This window comes from Barbus barbus (genome assembly GCF_936440315.1).
Source record: "Barbus barbus genome assembly, chromosome: 20".
NCBI lineage: Eukaryota > Metazoa > Chordata > Actinopteri > Cypriniformes > Cyprinidae > Barbus > Barbus barbus.
The window spans coordinates 21,545,689-21,558,244 of NC_136748.1; the positions used below are offsets into that span (position 1 = coordinate 21,545,689).

Genomic DNA, 12,556 nt, shown 5'->3' on the forward strand with positions numbered 1-12,556 from the left:
ATGCAACTGACACATTAAAAGCCCAGAAAGGTAGTACGGGCATTGTTAAAATACTCCATGTGATATCAGTGTTTCAACCATAATGTTATGACGCTATGAGAATACTTTTTCTGTGCAGAGAATACTTTTTCTGTGCAAAGAAAACAAAAATAATGTGTATGCAGGGTCAGAAAGCTCTCAGATTTCATCCAAAATATCTTAATTTGTGTTCTGAAGATGAATGAAGGTCTTACAGGTTTGGAACGACATGAGGGTGAGTAATTCATGACTGAATTTTCATTTTTGGTTGAACTCTCCCTTGAAATAATAATAAGCAATACATTTGTTGCAGTAATGATTAATCTTTGTAAACTTCATTTAATAAAAATACAGCTGTTCATGTTAGCGAAGTTCCATTAAATAAAATTAACAGATACAACTTTTAAAAATGTGTTAATAAATGTTGAAATTAACATTAACTATGTTTAATAAATGATTTAGAAATAGTTTTTCTTTGTTAGTTCATGTTAACTAATGCAGTTAACTAATATTAACAAAAGTAAAGTGTTTCCATATTTTAATTAACAGATCAAATATGGGCATCACATCAGTGACCTTTGTATGTATTTGTAGGTCAGTAGATTTTGGGACGACATATGAGAAGCTGACAGATAAAGTGATGATCAGAACGATGCTAAGCTATCTGTACGTCTGTCCGACCAATAAGAGGAAGGTGAGTGTGTTCAAATGCATCAGAGATATGGATGTATAAAACTGTCAGATAGAAAATATCAAGCTAATATAATTATTCCTCTTCCTCAGATCCTGATTTTATCTGATCCAGAGGTGGAGAGTAGTTTACTTATCAGTTCTGATGAAGGAGCCACTTTTCAAAAGTTCAATATTAACTTCTATATCATGAGTCTTCTGTTTCACCCTACTCAGGAGAATTGGATACTGGCCTATAGCCATGATCAGAGGGTAAACACACACACACACACACACTTGCACAGCCTCGAGAGGTTCTACTTCTACTGAACAACAAAAGCAGATAATGTGGATAATTAAGTGTGAGCAAGATAATTACCTTAATTGGCTGCAGTTAGGGATCTTACATTGTGTCTATTTCTATTTTGGCTGCAGCTTTATAGCTCGGTGGACTTCGGTAAAAAGTGGATTCTTGTTCATGAGAGAGTAACTCCGGGGCGATTCTACTGGTACGACACACACACACACGCACACACACACACAGAGAGAGACGGAGTCATTTTTTTACTGATCATCAATCTCATAAAACACGCCTACAGTGCAATTTCACACTGAAAATTAATCTGACTGCAAGAATATACCTGCATGCGCGCACACACTATCACAGACTGAAAATTAATCCAATATTAAACCCACTCTTTACATCCAAAACACTGACACTGATAAACTTACATACACACACTTTGTATATCCCTTTCCCTTCTCTCTTTCTCTATCTACCTTCATCTATCTCACTGTCATGTCACTTCTCTCTCCCCTGTGCTTCATATTAGCGTATGTGTGGAATTTTGATCAGGTTTTATATTTTAATCCCATCAGTGTGAGTTTGTGTGTTTGTGTGAGGTGTAGTCAAAATAACTGGTTGCCAGTCACATGCTCGATGAGCTGTGGAGACAACCAACAACACATCTTCACCCCTGGGTTTAACGTCCCTATGCAGACACACATTTCTTTACATCCTTTCAAAAATATATACAATACATCTTTTCTTTGCTGCTTTGTACTGCGACACACACACACATACTGTTCTGATTGTGTTTGTGTCTCTGAAGCCCTGCTGTGTCAGGTCTGGTGACTACAGAAAGGGAAAATGGAAAAGTTTAACCTCAGACTATAATAGGTCTTGGTATCAGACTGGCTTTGAGAGGAATGTTTAACACCCCTTCAAATTTCCAAGTCTGAGTTTAACGTCTGAATGGGATTGAGAGAGATGTTGAACCTCAAACAGATAATTGAAAGAGGGGTTGTTTTCAGACTGAGATTCTGAGAAGTGCTTTAATCTTAGACTGGGACTCTGACTGAGATTATTGAAGGTGTTTAAATGTAGTATTATTTTGGTAAAACTTTCAATAAGTTTTGATTTGGTAATACATTAGGTATCATGAACTAACGATGAACCATACAGTTACATAATTTATTAATCTTGATTAATGTTCATTTCTATATACTAAAACATTTTTGACATTTCAGGTTCAAGTAAATTATATTTAGGCCTGGTTTCATAGACAGGGTTTAGACTAAACAAGGATTAGGCCATAGTTCTAAACGTGCCTTAGAAAAAACATTTCTGGTGTGCATTTTGAGACAAAATAAAGTGAAATTTCATTTTAAATTCATTAACTGATGTTTTAACTGATGAATTAAACCTTGTTGTAAAATGTTTTTTTTTTCTTAATTTCCTTGTCTCAACAAAAAATTTGATATATATATACAGTGTCCTCCAAAAGTATTGGAACAGTAAAGACAAAATTGTTCTGTTGGCTGTGGCGTCAATAAATTTACAAATGATTAAAAGATGAATATGAGACAAAACTACAGAATGTCACATTTTATTATTGGATGATTAAACACATAGATGTTTTACCAGCTAAGAAGTTCAGCAGTTTTAGAGTTTCATCCCTCTATCTGATGTGAGCAGAAGTATTGGAACAGTTGCCTCACAGGTCTTTCTAAGTGATCAGCTGTGTCCTGTTGCATTAATTCTTCAGATGTTAAAAGCGGGGAATGTGTCGTATCAGTTATATCCATTACTTCTGTATTCTGAATCTTGCATTCGATGATGACACACACAAACCAGGATGAAGATGAGGGAGCTGACTTTGAGAGAAAAGCAAGCAATTTGGATGCTAAAAGAAAAGAGGAAGTAAGTTAGAGCTCTAGCATAAACAAAGGGCATGGAGAAATCAAGAGTTTGGAAACCACCACGACACCAGCAACCAACAACGACCTGATTGGCTGAGAAAACAACAGTAGTTGATGACAGACAAATCATAAAAGCTGTGAAAATGAATCCTAAAAGACGTGTCTGTAAAATCACCAAAAACTTCCAGAAAGCTGGGGTGATGCTCTGACAATTTACTGTCCTCAGGAGACTTTGACACAGAATTACAGATGCTACACAGCAAGATGCAAACCTCTGACCAGCACCAAAAATAGAAAGGCAAGATCAGAGTTTGCAAAAAAGCACAAAGGTGAGCCAGAAGAGTTTTGGAACTGTGTTTATGGACCGATGAGACAAAGATGAACCGTTATCTAAGTGATGGGAAAGCAAAAATGTGGAGAAATAAAAAAAATGTGCAAATGATCTCAAGCATACATGAGCCTCATCTGTAAAGCATGGTGGAGGTGGTGTGGGCATGCATGGCTGCCTCTGGAACAGGCCCTCTCAACTTTACTGATGACTTAATGTATGATGACAGGAGCAGAATGAATTTGGAAGGGTACAGAACCATCTTGCCTACCAATATTCAAGAAAATGCCACTAGATTCATTGGGAAGTGCTTCCTATTGCATTGACCCAATGACCCAAAACTCCCTGCCAGTTCAGTCACGGAATTCATAAGGGCAAATAAATGGAAAGTCTTTGGTAACAAATTGCATTTTTTTTCCTGGTGGTAACAAATTGCATCACACGCTGCTGTTCAAATATTAAAAATACAGTAAAATTAGTAATATTGTAAAATGTTATTACAGTTTAAAATAACTGTTTTCTATTTTAATGCATTTTAAAATGTGATTCATTCCTGTGATGCAAAACTGAATTTTCAGCATCATTACTCCAGTTTTTCTTCAGAAATCATTCCAATATGCTGATTTGGTGTTCAAGAAACATTTGGAAAAACGTTTTTGTTTTTTTAGGATTCATTGATGAATAAAAAGTTTATTCAAAATAAAATGAAAAATCGAATATTATAAATGTCTTAACTGTCACTTTTGATCCATCCCTGCATTAAAATAAAAGTTTGAATTTCTTTTAAAAAAAATTATAATCTCAAAAAATAAAAATCTCAAATTTTAAATGGTAGTGTACATAAACAGTAATGCTGCATCGTAGATGAGCAAATTGGTTTTACTTTCATCAGGAACTCATTCCAGCTGATATATCTCAATGTCTGTCAGTGATGGACCACTTCCAAATTAGTCTGACACTTGAGATTGAGGCTACAACTTTATCTTTAATTTCATTGCCTGCCAACTCGAGGGACCGGGGCTTCTGCAGTATGCACTTGACCATAGAAATGCTGAGCAGCATGCTGTTTTCAAATCAAGATCACGTGAAAACGTTTATGTTGAGATGACAAGAAAATTACATTGTGATCTCAAGAAAACAACCTTTTAAGGGGTTTTAATGTCACTGAAACTGATAGAGAACTTTAGAAGAAGGGGTATAATATCAGACATGCAATAAGAGAGATGAGAGAGAATTCAGATTGAGATTAATATTAATCTGAGAGTGAGACTGTAAATGGGACTTAATATCAAACCTGTAGAGGTGAAATATCAGATTTTTACTGAAAGGTTTAATTTTGGATTGTAAGATATCAGATTGTGACTGTGTTCAAACTGTCTCAGAAGAAAATATGGATAACAAAAGACAAGACGTTACGATGATTAAAAACCTCAGAAAGAGGATATGATGGCAAGTGTGTATGTGCGTCACAGGTGAAAATAGGTAAGAATTGAAATTGTGTATGCGATGGAGAATGGTTTGTGGGAGCGAACTGTGTGTGTGTGTGTGTGTGTTTGTGTGTGTGTTTGATTAATTGCTATCAGAGAAACAATAAGGATTCACTGGAGACAGACTGTCTCCTACTGGAGCAGTGGAATTATGCTGTCCATCACTACCCCTCCATCCTTCCCCTCTCCTCTTCCATCACTCCATCACTCTCATGCTATTACCGTACTCATCCGTCCATCCCCTGCTGGCACCTCCTTCTCTTTCCTTCCTTCTTCATCTCCTCTCCACTGGAGCCCTTCCTGATTGTTTTCCTCTCTTCTGTTCTTTTTTGTTTTCTGTCTTTTTCTTTTTTCATTTTCAGGGCGCTGAGTGGTCTGGATAAAGAGGCAGACCTGGTGCACATCGAGGCTCGAACTGACAGTGGACGTTAGTCTCTTTCTTTTCCTTCTTTTGCCCCTCAAATCCTATCTTTCTTTCTTCTGCTTTTTTCAGTTTCTCTCTTCCTCCCCTCCTAGCACTCTTGCCCTGTCTTTCTTACTTTCTCCCCAGCCTCCTATGCTTTTTTTTTCTGTGTCGCAGTGAAAAATGAAAAGATGAATTGTGGACAACAGTAAATTCAATAGTAAATGGTTCTGGCTTTGTTCTGGCAGACTGTTGCGCTTGTGTTTTATCCTTGCGGGACAGTGTTGTGCATTAAACTCTATTGATATGAGCCTGACACAACACAACAGGCCCTAAGCTACGGACAGTCTAACAACAGCAATACATTTAAATGTGTTATGAGTGATGCCGTGGTTACACCAAACTAAATTTGAAGCACGGGGAAATGGAGAAGGTGGCAAAAACTTCTTTAGTTTTCAGGCGGTAATAATAAAACCTCTTCTAAAAGAAGGGTTTGAACCAGTTCTTTCAGTCCATTCTATTTAATAGGCTTATCTTATCTTATCTGTCCATGCCTTCACAGTAGAGCAGGCATGTGGAATCAGAGTTGGGCACAATTCTGAATTGAAGAATTGGCTCCTTTTCAATTCATGAGTTGCAAATTGGCCACACCCTGAAGGAAGTTCAATTGGAATGAGAGGAAAAGGAATTTAGTGAACTGCACTTCAAAGAAATTCACACAGGCAGGGGTGTTGCTAGACCCTTTTTACAGTAAAATACCACTGTGCCCCTGTAAAATATTATTGATAAATCCTCATGTCGTGTGTTTTCTATTAACGGTTTATAATCAGAGCTAGTGATGCCAGATTTGCCAATGAATCACTCCTTTGATCTAATTAGTCAAACGGTTCGTGATTCAGTTTGATTCATTCAGACAGTTCATTCACGTACTGCAGTGGTTTCTCACACTGAAACAATAATGAGATATTTCAAAAGACAGAAAACAAAAAGAACACTGGATATTTACCTACAATTAATTTAAGAAATCAAATTTAGTTTTTTAATAATGAAGCAGCTCTTTATTGTGTGTGCAGCTTGTAAACAACTCTGTACAGCAGATAAAGACAATTTATATCCTTTTAAGTCCAAAGCAGTTTTTAAAAAAATATTTTAAAAAAGTCCTGTGATCTACTGACGAAGGGCTAGAAACTACCCTGAACACAGGTAATGCATTCTGGGAACTGAAGTGTTCTTTCATTCCAATTTACTGAATATGATAAAGCTTTAAACTTTAAGGTTTTTAAACTTTGAAATGGCTTTCGAAAGACAAGTCAAACTTTGCTTTTGTAGTTTAAAATTACAGTTGAAAGAATTCAAATAATTTCCATTCATTTTAATTCTGCTTCCATGTAGAACATGCAATCTTTAGAGGCTCCTTTTTAGTGTTATTAGTACAAACTAGGGATGCACCGATACCACTTTTTCCATTACTCGCCCGATACCGATACTTTTATTTTTGGTACTTGCCGATACCGAGTACCGATACCGATATTTTTATTGCATTTGTGCATTTTTTAAATATTGGGTACAGAAACCAAAAGAGTATGTATAATGTTAATTGGTTAACTTCATTTATCAAATAAATACAGTCAACCCAAAATTTATTCAAACACCTTTAAAATTTCTCACATTATCATGATTTATTCGCTATAGTTTAGAAAATGGTAATAAAATATGACAAGAACTCAGAGTAAAACTGTGTCTGAACAAATTCAGCCTGATAATGTCAGATAACTTTGATAGAAAGGTATATAATGGATTACAATCAACCAAAAATGATTCAGACAGCTGTTAGTATGACAATATTTACACACTATCAATACTCTGTTGGGCCACCCTTAGACTTAATGACAGCCTGTAGTCTCCTGGGCATGCTGTAAACCGGGTTCATGCAAACCTGAACTTCAGTTTTTTTTCCCAGACTCTGTCTGAATAATTTTTTGTCCCTAAATTTGTATCAATTTTACTGGTAGTCCACTGTATGAATAATTTTTGGTTATAATGTGTCACAGTTTACTTTATTTTGATTTGACTGTATAATATCTTTGGTTATTTTCACACTTAATTATGCCCATTAAAATGTATTTTACAAGTTTTTGTTACTTTTACTGTTCATTTTTTTGCTCTATGGTACATCATCTTTAATTTAATAGCATTAGAGCTGCTCCATTGCAGCGGCTCAGTACTGTAATTACGCGTTTTGCTGTAATAATGCAGGGAACCACTCGCTATAAATCTCCTAACTGTGATATTTTCAGAAATAAAAGTTGCTTTTTTTCATCTGAAATGTGCTGCAATTTATATTCCAAAGCCACTCATATAATGCATAATCACTCATGAAGCAAGCAAAACACGCGCAACGTGCACATGCACGTATTTGTACTGGTGCAGAATGAGAGGGACAAGTACAGAACATAGTGCATAGGCTGTTAGTTTCACTTTCGCCAGAATGTCGTGTGTGCTTAAGGTTGAAAATAAATGATGGTTTATAGTGAATACCCCTATAAATTGTCTTATATTTACGATTTAGTTTTAAGCCAAATGATGCGTGTGCCAAGTGAGCGAACATCAATAAAGATCACACAACAGAAGTGCGTGCACGCTCTCTCTCTCTCTCTCTCCCTCCCTCCCTACCTTTAAGTAACTCGTGTATTGTTTTACTTGCTTGTTTTTGACATATCCGACCGAACTACAAACTATCCAGTGATGTCTGTGAGAAAGGGATATTCACTCGACCAGCTCGCGCATCTGCACCGCCGCGTGCTAAATCCACGTGCGTGCTTTGCTTAGCCCATCAGCTCGCTCACATCAGCTATACAGGCGTCAGTACTGAATGTTTAACATTAATTTCATTGCATGCATATACTTCGTAGACATCCTTAATCTCAAATAACTCCATTCTGCTGTCTGTTGTCGGTATTTCCAGTATACCAGTATCGGTATCGGTGCATCCCTAGTACAAACCAAGGGGTCTTCTAATTTATTGTAGGCAGTGTTGGGGAAGCTACTCTGAAACTGTAGTTTGACAAGCTACAAGCTACTCGTAAGTTAAAGTAGTTAAACTACAGTCAAGCTACCCTTTTGGAAAAGTAGTTAGCTACACTACAAGTTACTATCAAAAAGTAGCTAGCTACATTGAAACTACTTTAGATTTTTTTGAACAACGTATATTATAAATAACTGAATAAGTGTCTGAGGAATGTTTTAAGTAAAATATTTAGTGTTTAAAACAATGCAATACAATTATGATTTCAAAGAGTGTTGTTTTATTACACACAACACTCAAATATCTCAGACTGTTACAAAAAGTGTAACCTTTACTTGTCGTTTCTTTGAGAGACATGAACTTGGACAAATAAGGCCATGGGTAATTAACGTTAGTTGTTTCTCCATCCTCCAAATCTGCCGCCACGTCTTGCTCCATCATGGATAATATGGGTGTGTCTGTCAACCCACTTCTGTACGTCAGTGAACCGTTAGCCGCAAGATGCGTGATTAAACAACAGGTGGCGGTAATGGCAAAAAATGAGTTTGTAATCTAACAAGAAGAATATCCTTGCATCGCGCTGATTCGCGCAGGCTCGACAAAACGCAATGTAGCTTTTGCTCGCGCTACACCGCTACTTGCTGCAAAAAGTAGTTAGCTACTGGAAAAGCTACACTGTTTAAAAAGCAACTGAGCTACTGCCAAGCTACTGAAAAATGTAGTTAAGTTAGTAGCGTCGCTACTTGTAGTTAACTACTCCCCAACACTGATTGTAGGCTACTGGACAAGTTGGTGATGAGAATGTGATGAGAAATGCAGAACAATAAACAGGGACTTTGTTGGTTTAAATAAATTAAACTTTACATTTGAGATGCATTGAGTTGCATTGTTATATCAGTCACATATAAATAGTTTAAAAAATCAAACAGAGAAATGTCTAACAATAATCACACATTCTTTTCTAACCAGTAAAAGTAGAGAGTAAACAGGTGCTATCAAGCCCAAAAATAACCAAAGGCACCTTAAAAGTAGTCCAGATAATTGTGCAATAGCTTTCTATGAGAAACAGACTAACATTTTAATCAAAGTCATTATACTTAGTGCTTATTAAAAGTTAATTATTCTTAAAAGTTATTCTTTAACTTCTTCCTCTTCAAACCTCTATGTAGATCAAATCACCATTGATAGTGACTATACATTTGACACACAAAAAAATGAAATAATATATTATTTAATTTGCAACAGTGTCTTTTAATCAAACATGATATGCTGCATTTGAAAGTGAAAGTGCAACTAATTTGAGAGATTTTTTGTGATAAAGTAAGAGATCTGGAATATAAGGGGAAGTAAATGACAATTTTTTTTATTTTTGTGTGAACTGTTTTAGTCCTCTTAGTCCTCAAGTTGTCAGTGATGGTGTTTGTTGATAATAGAATATTGATGTTCAAGTAGAGATTTGAAATGGATTTTTAAGTTCTTTATGAACATTGTAAAGATCAGTAAGAAACTTCTAAACCCAGTTTCCATTAGTCCTGTAAAAAGAACCCCTTCCTTAAAATTGATCCGAAAACATAATATATATATATATATATATATTGTGGCGGAAGGAGCAAACGACAGACACAGTGGGTGTGGCGTCAGGCCTCGGAGAGGTTTTTATTAAACAAAATTATCAAATAAAGTGTCCAAAAGGGGTAAAAGTGTCCAAAATAAACAGGGGGTCTGGTGTCCTCGTCGTGCTGCGGGGTTCGTGAAGGAGGGCAGTGTTCGGAGGGAAGGGTCCAGGTAAGGGGCGGAGTCCGGTGGCCGCACGCGCTCCCCACTCGGGACCGGGGCGCAAGGCTTTGTCCCTCCTAGGCGTCGCGGCACTTCCGAGGGACTAAACGGCCCGGCATCCTGGCCCGTCAACCGTCTCACGGATGCGGAATTCCATCCGGACTGCGGGTCCGGCAGCTCGCGTCTTTGGCGGCGCGGGAGTTCCTCGATGCTCCCTTCCTGGACCCACGAGGACACCAGTGTGCATGCACGGGGAAGAGACCGGTCTCTCAAGGAGAGGTGCGCTCGGCATTTAAACAGCGGTGGTGATGAGGCTCTATTCACATCAGGTGCGCCTCATCACACGCCGCCAGCCCTGGCTATTTCAGCACCCCTCCTCTCTCACACACCCACTCCCGTCGGGAGCCTGGTGAAGGGGCGGCGAATACGGGACGGGGTGGTGATGATAATTAGGGGGGAGGCAGCCGACTCATCACATCACCCCCCCCCCCAAGCGACATCCCCGTCTTCAGGTCGCCGCCCACGCTGGAGTGCTACCTTCCTCAACCAGGCTCCGGCGGTCGGAGTGGGCGGGGCAGGAATTCTTCTCCGTGCAACTCTCCCTCTCGCACCGCGCCGGAACCGGGACAGAGAAACCGGGTATCAGTCGACAGCCTCAACCAACCACAGGGTAAAATGAAAAATAGACGAAACGTCACTTACACCTTTGGTGGCTGGGAGGCTGTCCCCGTGTGGGTTCCACGGCTTCTTTTGCGAGCGAGAGGGGATGACGTCATCAGGTGTTGCCCAACTGCGCTGACGGCGCGGGAGTTCCTCGACGCTCCCTTCCTGGACCCACGAGGACACCAATGTGCATGCACGGGGAAGAGACTGGTCTCTCGAGGAAAGGGGCGCTCGGCATTTAAACAGCGGCGGTGATGAGGCAATATTCACATCAGGTGTGCCTCATCTGTATGTATGTATGTGTATATATATATATATATATATATATATATATATATATATATATATACATACAGTGCCCTCCAAAAGTATTGGAACAGGGAAGACAAAATTGCTCTGTTGGCTGTGGAGTCAAGACATTTACAAATATGATTAAAAGATGAATATGAGACAAAATTACAGAATGTCACATTTTATTATTGGGTGATTCAACACACAGATGTTTTACCAGCTAAGAAGTTCAGCACTTTTAGAGTTTCATCCCTCTATCTGATGTGAGCATAAGTATTGGAACAGTTGCCTCACAGGTCTTTCTAAGTGATCAGCTGTGTCCTGTTGCATTAATTCTTCAGATATTAAAAGCAGGGAATGTGTCGTATCAGTTATATTAATTACTTCTGTATTCTGAATCTTGCATTCGATGATGACACACACAAACCAGGATGAATATGAGGGAGCTGGCTTTGAGAGAAAAGCAAGCAATTTGGATGCTAAAAGAAAAGAGGAAGTAAGTTAGAGCTCTAGCAAAAACAAAGGGCATGGAGAAATCAAGAGTTTGGAAACCACCAACAATGACCTGATCGGCTGAGAAAACAACAGTAGTTGATGACAGACAAATCATAAAAGCTGTGAAAATGAATCCTAAAAGACGTGTTTGTAAAATCATCAACAACTTCCAGAAAGCTGGGGTGATGCTCTGACAATTTACTGTCCTCAGGAGACTTTGACACAGAATTACAGATGCTACACAGCAAGATGCAAACCTCTGACCAGCACCAAAAATAGAAAGGCAAGATTAGAGTTTGCAAAAAAGCACAAAGGTGAGCCAGAAGAGTTTTGGAACTGTGTTTATGGACCGATGAGACAAAGATGAACCTTTATCTAAGTGATGGGAAAGCAAAAATGTGGAGAAAAAAAAGGAAACTGCAATGATCTCAAGCATACAGCCTCATCTGTAAAGCATGGTGGAGGTGGTGTTGTGGCATGTGCATGCATGGCTGTCTCTGGAACAGGCCCTCTCAACTTTACTGATGACTTAATGTATGATGACAGTATAGCAGAATGAATTTGGAAGGGTACAAAACCATCTTGCCTACCAATATTCAAGAAAATGCCACTAGATATTCATTGGGAAGTGCTTCATATTGCATCAGGACAATGACCCAAAACACCCTGCCAGTTCAGTCAAGGAATTCATAAGGGCAAATAAATGGAAAGTCTTAGATTGCCCAAGTTAATCTCCAGATTTAAATCCGATTGAACATGAATTTCTCCAGCTGGAGAGGAGAGTAAAGGCAGAAACTCCCCAAAACAAGCAACAATTGGAATTGGCTGCATTAAAGGCTGGGAAAAGTATTTCAAAGCATGAGACCAAGAGTCTGGTGATGTTTATGGGTCACAGACTCACTGCTGTGATTGTGCGCAAGGGATCTGCAACTAAATAATAGCTTTTAATCTTTTATATCTGCCTTATGTTCAAATGTTCCAATGCTTATGCTCACATCAATAAGTGGGATGAACTCTAAAAGTGCTGTTCTTTTCATTTTGTAAAACATGTATGTGTTGAAACGGCTAATAATAAAATGTGACATGCTGTACTTGTGTCTCATATTCATCTTTATATACTTATACTTATGGAGGGCACTGTACATATAAATAAAATGAAATACATTATATCTCCTACTCTTCATTTTGTTCAGAGATAC

General features: G+C 38.3%; 1 protein-coding gene across 1 annotated transcript in view; it reads left to right on the forward strand.

Annotated features, from left to right (window-relative positions):
• LOC306885926 (VPS10 domain-containing receptor SorCS3-like) overlaps positions 1-12,556 on the forward strand; it is a gene marked incomplete at its 5' end in the record, with an annotated part of 60,396 nt that overhangs the window by 21,282 nt on the left and 26,558 nt on the right. The window contains 4 exons of the mRNA XM_079442748.1: positions 613-712; positions 802-960; positions 1,123-1,196; positions 5,067-5,131. Coding sequence (XP_079298874.1) covers positions 613-712; positions 802-960; positions 1,123-1,196; positions 5,067-5,131 — 398 coding nt within the window. The remainder of the gene's footprint in view (positions 1-612; positions 713-801; positions 961-1,122; positions 1,197-5,066; positions 5,132-12,556) is intronic.